This window comes from Spea bombifrons, chromosome 1 (assembly GCF_027358695.1).
Source record: "Spea bombifrons isolate aSpeBom1 chromosome 1, aSpeBom1.2.pri, whole genome shotgun sequence".
Classification (NCBI taxonomy): Eukaryota; Metazoa; Chordata; class Amphibia; order Anura; family Pelobatidae; genus Spea; species Spea bombifrons.
The window spans coordinates 124917046-124932387 of NC_071087.1; the positions used below are offsets into that span (position 1 = coordinate 124917046).

General features: G+C 40.5%; 1 protein-coding gene across 2 annotated transcripts; it reads right to left on the bottom strand.

Annotated features, from left to right (window-relative positions):
- Positions 1 to 1467: 1467 nt before the first annotated feature.
- KMT5A (lysine methyltransferase 5A) lies at positions 1468 to 11864 on the bottom strand. 2 transcript variants are annotated; one of them, XM_053472186.1, is made up of 8 exons: positions 11725 to 11864; positions 8204 to 8301; positions 6272 to 6428; positions 4786 to 4960; positions 4096 to 4183; positions 3938 to 3997; positions 3528 to 3718; positions 1468 to 3060 (listed from the first exon to the last, which is right to left on the bottom strand). In XM_053472186.1, exons 1-8 carry the CDS (start codon positions 11732 to 11734, stop codon positions 2850 to 2852), a joined length of 990 nt encoding a protein of 329 aa, XP_053328161.1. In that variant the 5' UTR covers positions 11735 to 11864; the 3' UTR covers positions 1468 to 2849. The 2 variants fall into 2 exon arrangements, with proteins under 2 accessions (XP_053328161.1, XP_053328153.1); XM_053472178.1 differs by having other exon boundaries at positions 4786 to 4984; positions 11725 to 11863.
- Positions 11865 to 15342: the final 3478 nt, after the last annotated feature.

Below are 15342 nucleotides of genomic sequence, written 5' to 3' on the forward strand. Positions count from 1 at the left end.
GTGGTAATAATTGTGTGTCTTTCCCCCCCTCAACACACATTGTACTTTAGATAGTGATCCCACTCATAGGTTTGTTAGGAGCTAAAAGGCCACATTTGGGACACAAGCAATTCAGTTTTCAAATTGGAATTGGAGCCTGTATGAAAAATGTGTTCAGCAACATCGAGTACCATGACAACCCTATTCATTCATAAAAGGCCACCTGTGAGACTTGAGCTTATTTATTTATTTTAAAAGAATTTTGTGGAGATGGACACAGACTGGACAGATGTCCAATGTCCTATATTTGGGACATCTTTGAATAAGGGGATTCAATTTACCCTAACAAATCCTAATTTTTTTTTACCCCATGCGCATTTAACATACCAGTATTTTAACGCTTTCCCTGTGAGAATTTTTGTGAAGATATAGCATATAGAAATATATTTTTGTACCTTTTGCATGGTTAATGCAGTACCTAAGCCCAGAGTTCTTAAGAGGGTCTGTGCAGCTACGCACAGATCTGTAGCTTGAGGAATCCAAGGGCTTTCTGCTTGTTTCCCCTCCTTTGTTCACAAAGGCCAGCAACGTTGTGTTTCCTGAAAGAATGTGAATGGCTTTGTGTCAACAGTAGGGCGCTAAAGCCCTCAAGCCCCCCCTAGACTGCCAGCAGGTTCAAATAGTTGATATGATAACTTTCTTTGGGGGGGGTTTGGGGGGAGACCAGACTCCTTGCACAAACTCGCTTCTTGAAGGCACACCGACCACAGTGGTTGGCATCTATCAAACAGGAATCCAGAGCAAAAAAATTCATAGAAAGCGCTGAATGATATTGCCCCCCCGACTTCACCACCTCAGCGAGCAGAGCACAGATCTGCTTCGACAGACCTTCTTCTGAAGGGAGAGAGCCCACCAACCACGTAGCAGAAAGGACTAAAGAGCCAGGGAATCGTAAACCAGACCAAGTCATAAGTCCCAGGAGCAACACGACAGGCTGGATGGAAACAAGAGGGGAGGGTTAAACTTTTATCTGTTCCTGCGCTACCCGAGACAGAGCTACCAATTTCTCTCCCTGTGCAACCAAAAACAGCCAGGGAAGCTAAGTTCCATCAGTCACCGCCATTTTTCTGTGAGCCATTAAGAAAATGATGTAGTTCCAATGAACCACATTGGTTGACTAGATGGGCAATTAAATTCTATAGTTCCATTCCAAAAAAAAAAAAAAACTCTAAATTGAACATTTCATTATAAATAAATTAAAAAAAGATGTGTGAGGGGGTATAAAAGGTTAAGTTCTACTTACACTAGACATTGACCACTAGCATACAAATATTTAGCTAAGCAAAATGGTCTCTGAAAACGTAATCAGAAAAACCAGAAGCGTTTTAGAAGCTTTTGCAGTTTTATGGCAAGATCAGCAACCAATTTTGTCACAATTAAGTGCTTCCAGCAAAAAAAAATAAAAATACAAATAAAAAGCCACACCAGTTTCTTAGCAATAAATATTTATTCCAGAGTCTTTTTTATATATAAAATGTAAATTTGTTTTTACCTGATAATCTACACTCACTGCATTAAAAGTCTTCCTAGAACTATCTATTACAGTAACAGTCTGCATGACATCCAGAAAATAGATCCATTCTCATCGCTGCAGAAGTCATACATTAATTCTCACACTTAGCCCTGCCATGGTAGGGAATATAATACCAATTAAAATTTGATTTTGTCTAAAGGTGCTAGATTTCCCAATTAAATCAAACACCCAGAAAAGTCCCAGAAACCCAACGGCAAAGGTTACTGTCCATAATCCTAACTGTATGTGCACCAAAAGGCTTTGTGGGACATTTCTGGGCATTCTTCAGAGTTTCTTAAAACGTCATTCTCAAGTAGACAATGCAGGTTTTCAGCAGCCCCCATCGTGAGCTCAGGTGGATCTGTGACAAAGGCCAGTTAAGATACCTATGCCAGCACATCGCCTGCATTGCTGGAGTATGAATGTTTTAAGAACCCTAATGCATAAAATCTTCATTTTAGAAACAAAGTTTACATCCACATAAGAACTGGTCCCTTTTAAAGGAAAGCTTTAGGCAAACACTATAGAGTGAATCCCTAATAAAAAGCCACTTGTACGTACTAAAAATGAGCCTTGCGCTCCAGTTGTTGAACACATTTAATGCTAAACCAATTGATGACACCAGGTGATGGTTGTCTACAGCTTGTCCATCTGTCATTAGGGGACATTGATCAAACATTGTGTATGAGAAACAACCTGTTATTGGAAGTATCAAGCAGCGGTGGTAAGACCAGCACACCACTGCACATTTATGTACAGCACTAGAGACTTGCCAACAATGATCTTAGAGGTGCTGAAAGCTGTTGTATGCTCCTTTTCAGCTGGTTTACATATTATTGCCCTATACATTGTGTAAACTCCAGTATGAACCAGGTAGGGTATAAAAGAAAAAAAGTAGGAAGTTACAAGTATGACCAATATGCCTTTTGTTGTCATAAAGCAAGACATCTTCACAAAACCCTAATTCGGCATTCTCCAATCCATGACTTGAAGATTAGACCACCCTATGCACTACCTCAATACGGAATTGTCAACACGGCACAAGGAATATTTCTCTTTTGCACATACACATAAAAACTGCATATTAGTTCATTGCATGCTTTGGAAGCTCTGACTTCGCTCTATGCAAAAAGGTACAAAAAAAAAAAATTGCATATAAAAAGTTTTGGTAATCTCTAAGACAGCCTGTATGTAAATGCACACCAATTGCTTATATGTTTATGTAAAAGGGGGATTTAAAAACCAAAAAGAAGCAGTTCACAAAGAAAACTCTAAAATCACTGAGTCTATAAGATGATCAGTGCTTAAGCCAAGGATGTGCTTCAATGGAAGATTTGCTACGGTCCCCATAGTCGTACAGTAATTCCTCGCCTGCTTTGATGTCCCGTGATGCAATCAGTATGAGGTGAGGTACATCGTTGATGTTGTGTAGTTTAGTGTGACAGTTTCCGGTCTTGCTATGGTTCACAAGTCTTCCTAAACGGTTGCTTTCTTTTGTGGCATCCACACTAACGTCAGAAAAACACAAGATGTTAAAAAGACAAGAAACAAACTTAAAACCACTTAATCCAGGGCTGCTCGACTCATCCTGGGGGCCCACAAACAGTTTGGTTTCATTTTTTATTGAGGCACCTGTGCTGGGGAACCCAACCCTGGAGGAATGGACATGTGGATCCTGATCAATCCTTCACAGTTCAAAGGGGAAGTAATAGAATAAATATTCATGCTTAGCCATTTTCCCCAAAGTGGCAGTCTTGTCATATCTCCAAAGACAAAGTTAAAATACCTCTAGTGCAAACTCATCTAGGGAAACTACGCCAATATTTATATAACCGTTCTACATTGAGAACTCTCCTCTTAAAATGAAACTTTGATCAGTTTTTGGGGATGTTAACATATGAATGGTATTGGAAAATATACCATTTGGTATACAGGTGGGATTTATGGTGGGTACAGACAGTAAAAGGTAACTTACCAGTAGGTTTTATTCAGATACTGAAAATAATACATGTAGCAGCCAGTGGAGGAGTCTTGCGCATACACAGCTTCTCGTTTCTTCGCATCCGTTATCTCTATAAGGTCCCCGTGATATTCAACAACAAATTCCCCACGCTGGAAGTGTCGTGTTGCAATCACCCCTCTTCCTTTTCCACTAATTATGTCAACCTGCAGAAAATGAGATTCCAACAAGTAAAATAAAAGTTCCCATCTACTTGAAAACGCAAATAAAGTAGTACTGGATGAAGTCTATTGTTTAGGGCTAAATTCAGCTTTATTGATAGAAAAGCATTGGGAGTGCCAGAAAACCCACAGCCAAAGACTACAAAGTATACGAACAATATTTCTGATTGATACTTATTTCACTCAAGCGAAAGGGGAGCTTACCTTCATCCCTTCTTCTTTTCCAGTTTTGATCAATTCATCTATCCTCTTTTTTTCTTCTATCTACAAAAAAAAAGTAATAATGCGGGTATAAGATACATTGAAGAAAAAAGAAAAAAAAAAATTCCACAGAAAAAAAAAAAATCCTTAAAAATAAGCACCTCTAATTCTGTTTTACTTTTTCTACAGCTCCTTCTTACTGGAAAATAATCAGTGACTTTTCTGTTGGGGGAATTCTTTGTTTGAGCCCTATAGAGGGAGGAAAAAAAGATTTAATAGTTCCATGGCAACACGCGAGTTATTGAAGATAGTTATTTATATTATACACACCCACCCACCACAGTTTGTCCCCATGTAGTAGCATTGGCCAGAGGCTCTGATATATATTTATTTATTTATTTGGACTGTGTAGTAGATCTACTGAGAAATTTGGAATACAGACCACCATATGAAGAACCACTAAAGCCTAAACAATTCCCCTAAATGTTTTGTATATCAGGTGCTTTGCTAAACAATATCTCTGCTCCTGTGTCTGCTGGATGGAAGGTCCTGTCACTAACTCTGAGCCTCTTTTCCATGCAAGCAGTAACCCATGCAGCTTGCACTCATCTTTAACATGTGACTTTGAAAGTATGGTCTTACTGGTTGACCTTGTCAAATCACCAATAACCAAGGCAGCACCTGGGTTCCTCGGCTTTAGCAGGGGCATTTACGGAGACACTGACTACTACTGTGCAGTGCAGGCAAATCTATGAAATGACACTAAAACTAGCTATGAATTGGCTCTTTAATATAAAAGTGAAAGGGGTAGACATGCTCTGGGAATATACAAGGACATGCCCATTACTCACCTCCTCCTGGTAGGCTTTGCTTTGACTTTCTTCTGAGGCTCAGACTTCTGACCCACGGGGGGCGATTCAAAGTTTTTAGGAGTATCTATTAGGTTTTGTTTTTGGTCAGGAAACGTTTCCGATGAATTGCAGCCTGTATCCTTGTGTTCTCTTGATTTCACCACCAGCTCTGTTGCTGTAACATTTTTTCTTTTATCAGCTAAAATGGATATGTAAACCATCACTAACCCACAATCAAAATATATAATAAAAAGAACCCCTAACTATAGTGAATCCATAACATTGCGTAAGTGTCCTAAGACATGCCGTTTTATAAACCGTATTTGCTCGATTATAAGACGACCCCCCAAAATCCGATTATTAATTTAGGAATAAAAGAAAAAGCTCGACTATAAGATGACACAACAGGAAAAAAAGTTTTACTAGTGTTAATTCATGTAAACTATTTTTTATAATCAAGCTATGATTGAGGAAATTGTGTTTTTATTTCCTTTTATTTGCCAACCTGCCCCCACCCCAGGCTGGCCAGTCTGCCCCCCTCCCCCGATATGCCTTATACCCTCCTATACACCATAGTCATAGACGCCCCGGAGGAAGTACCAGCAGTAGCGTGGGTTGTCTGAGTCCATCAAGCAGATGTTGGGTGGCTGCCAGAGAAGAGTACTCCCCACAGCGCTGTGGGCAATTCCCATCTCTGGCAGCCGGGGAAGGTCTGCGTGATGCACAGACAACCTCCGCTTTACCCGGCACTCGGTGGAAGCGCCAGTGGCAGCTGAGGTTACCAGACAGGAGGATCTGCGGGTGATCTGGATCTTAGTCTCATAGTTAGACCTCTATTTGAGGTCTGATTATAAGACAACCTCAATTATAAGACTGGTATAAAATAAAAAAAATAAAAAAACTTGTCTTATAATTGAGCAAATACAGTAGCTAATCCAAAATATTCATAGTTAAGGAAAGCGCACATACCACCCCCAGAACACTTACAGCATGATCTAAGAAATATGTTCTGGTTTGAACTAGAAACTTTCAAGACTATATATACACAAATTCTTGCTATTTTTTTTCTGGAGAGGAATATTTGTTGAAGCCAGAAGGAGTTTACATTATAGTAACAGAATTGTGTGTATTCTGGAGTGAGCAGTAAGAAAAATCACAATGGAAGTGTGTCGCCCATGCACAAGGGGGTCTGAATCGGCAGTGTTTGGAGAACCAGAACTGAATCAAAACGGGAAGAAAGGATATAACTTGCATGGAGATGTGTTCAGCCAAACACATAACCGGCACAGAAAATGCATTGTTTTCAATGGGTTTAGGGACCGCCCATTGTCCTTAAGGGGGTTAAATTATTTATATTGACTGTATGTAAGCAAACTTTGGAAATTTGTAGCTTTTTTGTTGTTAAATCTTTAAATTCTAACAGACGAAAAACAGGGAAAGGTCTTGTGGAATTCCACTCCTTCCCAATGCCCGCCTGAAGACTTACATTCTGCTTTTTTGGGAGTCTCTGTATGCGTTTTTCCTGGACATTTGCCCTCATGGTGTATGACCGAGTTTTCTTCTTGAAGGGGTGGACGGGTAGTGGAGGGTTTCGTAGGGCTCATGTAAGAGTAGATTTTTGATTGACCAATGAAAAACAGATCCTGGATAAACAGAAAACATGTACCGTCAATGCCATTTACCTTTCAACATCACCAACTACGTACAGCGACCCCCATGGGGAATAATATATCACATAATATATATTCTATATAGCGTTTTCATGCAGCTGTATATTAGGCATTTGTATACAGTCTAGCTCTGTTTTCTTGGCCCAACTGAACACTTACTCCATCTAATGCAGTGACTTGGTCTTAAATTACCAAGCTGGACATCTTGACTAATGAAAGTCACTGTGTCTTGTACTTTAGGTGAGGAGGCATAGGATTCCCCCTCTAGATGATAAACTCACTTTTGGGTATATATAAAAGCAATTAATATGTCATAAGTCTTCTTAAACTATGACCTTAAGCCACATGCATCTAGTATTTCCCTTTGGCCATTTGAAACGATTGGCTTCACCATACAAATCCTATGGCCCTTCGCTATAAAGAGGGGTCGACTCAAAAGAACATGGAACATTCACAATCCTTAAAGTACTGGAACCAAAATATGTCTGACTCTTAATTTCTGCAGTCAACTTCTGGGCCACCTGTGTCCAATCTCCCATCATACAAGGGTTAATATCAGCTGGAATCCTGAGACAGCAATTATAGGCCCCTCGGGTATATTCGTATTACCAGCACTCCCCCCCCCCACCAATTCCCCCGGCTTGCGCCTAGCTATGAAAAACCTGATCAAGGAGCTAGGTTTGTGCACATGAACCAATTGAACCTGGGACGCCTGATCCAACAATACAGATTCCCAAAGCGTTTCTCAGAGCTTAGGAGAAAATTGGTCAGTGCTATCAGTTATACCTGAAATGCACAGCAAGGGACCAGTTGGCAGGTAATGCTGCATAATACCCTTGTTTTCTGTCAACTCCTAGTGGTTGTGTGTGGAACTGCAAGCAAAACCACCATAGTGGCCCAAAATATTGAAATCAGAGAAGCCATAACTCTTTGGCACCATAGGATCAACGCGACCAGACCAGGTGTATCCAACACAGTCCAGAGTATTTTGTATATATAATTTTTGATTTATATAGCACCATATTCTGCAATGATGGATTTCACAAATTCGCATGCAATTAGGATAAATCAATAAAATGTGCTACATAGAAAAATCTCAATTTTGTAGCAATATGTGATTACCATGCGGAATTTGTATAATACATCTTTACACAGACATATTAAAGATGTATTTTTGGCAAATTCTGGTAAAATATGCAGTATAAAAAAGGTAACTACTTCTGGTGTCAAAAATGGGAATACATCAATCTGATTTAATATTTGTTCATGTACAGACAAGGTAGTGCAGAAGGAGATTAAAGGGGAAAGTTTGTGCTACTTGAGGACATCTGTTGCTACACAATATAAGTGCATCGTTAGCCCTGTGGTACTCAAAAGGTTAACGTTTAAAGGCGTTTTAAATAACATTAAATCCTACTGATAGGACATAGTAACTGTTTGGGCATTAAAATTAAATGTTATTTACGCATCATGTGTGACTTCATTCCATCACAATGTACATATATATGTTAACCCTACATTTATACTTTTAACCCTTGCACTGCATTAAAAGCTCCTCTCTCCCCTGAGCGCTTCTGTCTCCTCTGATCCCAGGAAGAACTAGTTCGGCCACAAAACGTTATGTTTAAAGCCTCCCAAATAAAAGTATTTAATAGAAAACCAACGTGCACAAGAGCCTGTGCAGTCACATATCCGGAACTACTTTGTGCCGATTTGTAGTAAACACTGTATTGAATAGGCCGACCGACCCCGTTCATTTTCGGGTGGTTCTCATTGGTGCCGCCGATCCGACAGGTTTCCGGTGCCTCCCCGCTTCTTCCGTCGCTGGGTTTGGACATTTTCTTTCCTAGGAGACAGAGTTGAATTTGTTAGGGTTACATTGAGTGGGAGAGATTCAGCGCATTGTGCCGAGAGCTGCAGGGCAAGGCGCCGCCATCTTTAAAGGGACTGGGACGAGAGGTAAGGAACGTTCGGCCACGCCCTCCAATCGCACAGGCCTAACGTGAGCCCCGCCCCCTAACCCATTGACTGCCGGCATAACTCGATAAAGCCCACTTTAATTCACATTATCTACTTTTTAAAATGGCCACGCACGTGGCAAATCCAATTCTATTCGGTGGCAGAGCCTTGTGATGAGAAACCGGATACATTTTATTTGCACTGGACTATCAGGATCCTGGGTTGGGCAACGGAGGCCTGCCCGAAAATTTGACTACAACTCCCATCATCATCGCCTTAAGGCTGGATAAGCGTGAATCAGAAGTAGTGAACTAAACATTGAGTGTCTAAATGTGTCACAAGGCGTTCCCCCTACGGAAAGCTTATTAATGTCAACTCACTAGTATTCCTTAACCAAACTGAAATAGCTACATGTACATCCAGGGAAGATAGGTCACATTGTACAAATAATGTGTTGGGTATCCTTTAATCCAGTGTCCGTTTTGTATCTACCTGGTGTGTATTATAGATGTACTGTGTATATTATACACACGATATATATGTATACACACTATTAAGATTTACTTTGTGCTTCACAGTAAAGTAAGCTGGGAGATACAATAAGTGCTGCCATAAGTATAGTAGTCATGGAGACATTTCGTCATATCAGGTATGAACACATTAGAGAAGAGGGTCCCAGCCGTATAGAGCTTATGTATTAAATGGCTCCTGGGTACTACAGTGGTGGGTAACATCACCATAGTAGGTTGACTAACTTGGAGCACATGGGATAAACCATTCCTAGATGGTAACAGTGTTCCATTTCTTATTAGTAATTGACGTACAAGTAATTTTTGCCAAATATGACATCATACAGCTCAGTAACCATGCCTTACGTTTACCAATTCAACATATACACTAGAACACCTTTTGTGTAGAGCATGGGGTAGTGGTCATAAGTCCCAGTTCTCAAGCCCTGTATGATGATTATTCCTTCCCATTCGGTTATCTCCCTCTATTGTTAAGCTGCCTTTTGTAGCCTCATTGCTGCAGTCAGCCTTTGTAAGGTTCAGGAGATTAAGGAAAATGAGTCCAGGACAGGAAAATATGTATTCTAGTTTTGTAAAGTTCACCTTCTAAATATCTGACAGTCACTGAACTGGGGGATACACAAGATGGCGACTGATTAAAAACCAGAAAAGTTCCCAGAGGGTCTCAGCATGTAACCACGCAATTCAGTGGAGCCCACCTTACAAATCACTATGTGGTCAGTGAAATATGTTTGAGCAGGGCCATCCACACCTGTTTCTGCAAGTCAAATTTTATATGTACCCATTATACAGCGCTATGGATTATGATGGCGCTATATAAAACAAATGTGAAAAAAAGTAAAGATGATTAATTCTCTAGTGATGTCACCATCAGGTGAACCATCCAATTCCAACAAGAAAAAAAAAATATATATATAAAAAATATTTTAAAATATTTTTTATTTAGCAAGCTGTAAAATTGGTGCTGTATCTTCCCAAAAATCTCAATATGCAAAGAAATAGAATAGCAGCATTTGAATTTCCATGGGGGTTAGTTTTTAAACATATACGGTTTGATGGGGTAAATTGAATTAGCGGGATTTAAATATGTCCCAAATAGGACATGGGGGCAGAAGGCCTTCTTATACTAAAAGAGATCATTTGTGCAAATACACTACATGAGAAGAAAATTACCGCTAAACCGCAAAAAATGCCACAGCGTAAACAAAAGAACAGTCTTGCCACTAAGGGGTTAAACATGGAACCATATTTAATGGAGACATTATATCCAGATAACAGTTACTCTGTATTCTATAAAAGATATAACTAATAACAATTGATTTCACATATTGTAAAAAGGATCGGGGGGAGTTTTATTCCGATAACATTCCCTATAAAATATAGCAAAGTATGACCAATGACTAGCAATTGAACAGTAAAAGATCCCACACCAACTGCCGTCTGTTTTGGTTTGGATCTAGGAGCCAACCATTTTTCCCTTCTCCAATAATGTTTTCATTTTGTTGCACCACTTTCAGGTTTGTTGCACCACTTTCTACAGTACTGCAGTTAACCCCTTAGTGACAAGGGGTATTTTACACCATAAAGACTCAAGCTCATATGTTTTTACCATCGTTCTTACACACGCCAACACCATACAGTAACCGTGTTTGAACAGAAAATGCTAACACCTGTCTAACACCTTACAGTCACAGACGCACCAACCCCATGCACCAATAAACACACCATATGCTGACACACACTCATGCTAATGCCAGCCTGTAACATGAACACCATACACGCCAACACCACGCACAGACACTGGCTAACACTAAACATATATAAAAATACACAGACTATGCACACATGATTTGGCACTATAATACAGTAGACATACTGACTCCGGCAAAAGAGCGTTGCACATACGCACCGGCTCTAGCACCACACATATACACACTGACACTACAGTACACACACTCACATACACTAATCCCAGTGTCCCACACCATGGCCTATCTGCTGCCATCATGAAGCAGGCATTCTTGCCAGTGGGTGCCGCGAAGTACCCAGTGGGTTCACAATGGCAGTGCCTTGCAAAACCCTGGGCACCAGGAAGTGGTTTCTAGTTGCCATGGCAAGGTAGCACCCAGGCATTGTCAAGCCCAAATATTTGATTTAAATAAAAAAAAAAACAGAATTTGAGAGCAGAGTCTGTCCATTGTTGCCCTCCTTTATAGACTTGGACCCTAATCAGTCCTTGATCTCATCTTAGGTTCGGGATAGCCATATGTTTGTCCTAGCCAAGTTTAAAGTTCCACTTATCTACCACATCTATTATAAATTATTTTTTAATATACTATACAAACTAAGAAGGCTGTACCCGGAGAAGAACCGGCTCCTCTTAGCTGCCCACCGTACAGAGTGCAGCGGCTTATAAAAGAAAGTGTTGGAGCTCACGGATACATTTCAGGGAGGATACATCTAGGTCGGATAGTACACGGCACCTAACGCTTCTTAGTCTACCGAGAGACCTGGGCAGCTCATGCTCGGGAACACTGCAAATCGGTACATCGGACGAGCAGAACATGTGATCCGGAGTATGTTTCTAAACCGGGGGGAAAGTGTTCGGTGGATAAACTGCCGGAGTGTGCAACACCAACTCGAGCTTCGTTACAGACACGTTCTTCCCTTAGAGGACCCAAAGCAAACCGGCAGCAAACATTACACGGATCATCCAAAGCATTTACCGATATGTAACGTATAAATCACACAATACATGTATGCAGGCGAAATAAAAATACCTCGTCCCATGGTGTCTTATAATCAGAGTAAATCGCGAGGAAAAGTCCCGTGTATTAATCGCTATTAGAACCAAAGAACATAACCATCTCCATACAAACTCCAAGCAGTTACGGTAAGTTTAAAACCCCGCACAATACGCTGGTTTTAAGAAAGACGCCGGGCAGGAAACATCACCGCCCATCTCTCTTGTGATTGGATCCATTAGCCGTCCTTCAATCATCGTAAGGTTTCTATTGGTTCGAGACCAAAGACGCTCTTGCTACGCCCTCCATTTCGTTCACACCTCCTAAGTTAGAGCATGCACGTTTAAATTTTCCCCTGCATTTTTCTGATTGGCTGCAGTGGGAATGCAACGAGCACGTAATTGGTCCAATCGCGAATAAAATAAAACGTGAAGCTGATGCGAATGTACGGCACGCAACATACGCACAAATAGGTGAACTTTCTAGTGCCAGGATGCTAGCATAAAAAACATCGGTTTTCAAGCAGGGGGTTTCAACTGTGTTATTCCAATGAGAATTGTGGGATTCCACAGCCATCATATGCACTTTACTGAGTGTAATCTCCCTGCAAATGCAGATTTTCCCCGTATACATTTGTGCAATAGTTTGCCCCTACCTTAACTATTTTATATACAGATGTGTTTAACTAAATGCATCTCTTGGCACGTGATGTACTCTGAGACCCCGTACGCATTCATAGAAAGAGGTATTTTTTTTAATTTAAATATTCATTTTTAATAAATGCGTTATACTACATCATGGAATACAATATGCACTGCTATGCAGAACAGAAGCATCATCAGTATAAACATTCATAAAATGAGGAATACGTTATGAGCACTGCAGCACAGCACAAATATCAGAGTAACAGAAAGCTAAAATATACAGTAACTGCAGAGGGTGGTTCCAGATCCAGGCATGGCACATATGGATTAACACATTGGAAACAAACCTGGTAAAGTGGGGTGATGTTGTGACTGGGGTGGGTGAGGGGTGTGTGGTAAATAAGGGGTTGAGGAGAGTGGGGCTAGTCTTCCTCCACTAGGCTGTCCATAAGAGAATAGTCCCTCAGTAGCCTGTGGATGAACCTGTGGCAGTCATGGACTGTGATCTGCTTCCTTCTCTACACCACCCTTTCCTCTTTGAGTTCCTCCTGTTTCTCTCTAGATATATATGAATAACACTGATAATCTTGTTATCATGGCACCTGTCAGTGGGTGGGATATATTATGCAGCAAGTGAACATTTCATCCTCAAAGTTGATTGGAAGCAGGAAAATGGGAAGCATCTTTGTTCCCAAACAGCTTAACAGTGCCTTCTTTGTGCCCAAACAGCTTAACAGTGCTATCTTTGTGACCAAACAGCTTGTCTCTGCCATTTTTGTGTCCCAAAACAGCTTCCCAGTTCTATCATTGTCCTCAAATGTGACCCTGCTATGTTTGGGGGGCCCAACCCAGGTGCCACTCATCAAGGGGTTTCACATTAGCACAAAGGGGGCTGCCCCTAGGCCAATACAAAATTGTTCACAAAGGGCTGAAGCGGACTGGCCCTTTATGGACAATTGTGGACCACCCCCTGTGTGGCAGTGTGGCACCATGCTTATGAGAAGCACCTGAGGGGGACTGCCCCCCCAAATGTAGCAGGGTCACATTTGAGGACAACAATGGAACTGGGAAGCTTTTTGGGGGACAGATATGGCAGAGACAGGCTGTTTGGCCACACAGATAGCACTGTTAAGCTGTTTGGGCACAAGGATGACACTGATAAGATGTTTGGGCATTGTTAAGCTGCAAGACACACACCTGACTGTGAGGGAGCACCAGAACAGTGGTATATATGAACAGACCTTGTGCTCCCTTCTTTTTATACAAACAGACCTCACACTCATTCTACAGGACAACTGGGTAGGGAGAAAAAGAGAGAGGGGAAATAAATACGGAGAAAGGGTAATAGATCATAGGAGAAATGGGGAATAGACAGCGAGAAAGGGGAAGAAATAAGGATAAATGAGAAAAGATAGGGAGAAAGAGGAGAGAAAGAGAAATGTGAAGAGATAGGGAGAATGGAGAGATAAAGGGGAGAGAAAGAAATGGAACAGAGAGAAAGGCTAGAAAAATATGGACTAAGAACTCACATTGCAGTGCTTACAGTAATTACTTTTCTTTCATCTGAGGGGAAATCCTGTGGAAAAATAAATATCTTTCTTTGAGCATTAGATTCAGCGCTGTATACAGTAATGTAGAGTAGAACTATAGAAAACTGTGTTTTATTTCATATTGTTCCAATAAAATGTCTTTACCTGCAGACCTAGAGGTCACTATTGCATATAATCATGTAATATTGGATTTATATCCCATAGTGACTTGTAGATAATGCAAAATCCAATATTGTTTTTAAACAATGTGTGCATGCTAGGGAGCACTATTGCGGTCTTTACACTGTGGTTGAGCCACATTGGCCTTAATCAATCTTGTTTGGATTTACCCCCAAACTTTATCTACTTATGTGTATAAATATTCAACACTATCTTTAGGATGGATCAGACCAATACACCAAACCTAAGCAGTCCCATACAGAGGTGTATTTACCTTTGGGGCTGCCCTAGACCCAACTTATAGGACAGTGCCCCCAGCTGCCCACCAACTCTGCGGTCAGCATCCTGAAACACTAAAAGACGCTGTACTCCTTTAAAACATAGAGCACCAGGATATGACATCATATCCTGGCACATCATGTCATAAGGGTGCACAGCACCTTTTAATGGAGTCTATGGGCGCTGTGCTAGCTCAGCACACCCTCCACTTTACATATCGCCACTCTATGCCTTCTATCCATATACCTTTTAGTTGTCACTGTCTCATTGTGATGTATGTAAATGTTTTAAAAACATTCAATACAAACTTTTAAACATAACCATTCAATATTTTTTTAACTTTCAAAAATTTTATTGAAAGTGTTCATCCATGTATATAAACTTAAACAGGCTATTTAGCAATTAAATATTCTGTACCTAAGTATTGGAGTTTAAGGTACTGTTAAGACTGTGTGACATTTTTTCCATGACACTATGAAGTTCCAGAACTGAGTTTACTTTAACCGTGGGTTGGGACTTGTTTTGTTTTCCATTCCCTAGCAATCAGTAGCAAAAAAATGTATAGACAACTTTTTATGCGATGAAGGTATATCTTCTGGGAAGAAATTCAGCAAAGCTACTTCTGGGTTAAAAGGTAAAAACAAACCTGTCACTACAAATCTAACATCAAACACTACCCTCCATAGTGGTTGTAATAGGGGGTACCCCTGCACTATATGCAACATTGTACCCCTCCGATGACTTTCCCTCCATCAATCTGGAGAGGTAGCTTCGTACATTTTGGAGAGTTTAGCTGAAACTAAATATTTGTTAGACAAAATTTCTTATCACTTGAGTATGACACTTCTCTCATGTTTTATTCTGATTCCAATTATGATTCTAATGGGAACAATTATACGATTCACAGTCCCATGCTATCATATTATAGTATAATAATTCCATCGCATTAGCATAACAATGAAGATATGTCTAGTCGTCTGTGCTTGAGAACAGGTGAATGATCACATGGGGTGGAGACCTTG

What these genes read in the sequence shown, in the direction of transcription:
- KMT5A (XM_053472178.1), bottom strand. An exon ending in AAAGTAAAACAGAATTAGAG is followed by an intron (nt 3,998 to 4,095) that starts GTGCTTATTTTT and finishes TTTTTTTTGTAG; the next exon opens with ATAGAAGAAAAAAAGAGGAT. An exon ending in GAAAAGAAGAAGGGATGAAG is followed by an intron (nt 3,719 to 3,937) that starts GTAAGCTCCCCT and finishes CATTTTCTGCAG; the next exon opens with GTTGACATAATTAGTGGAAA.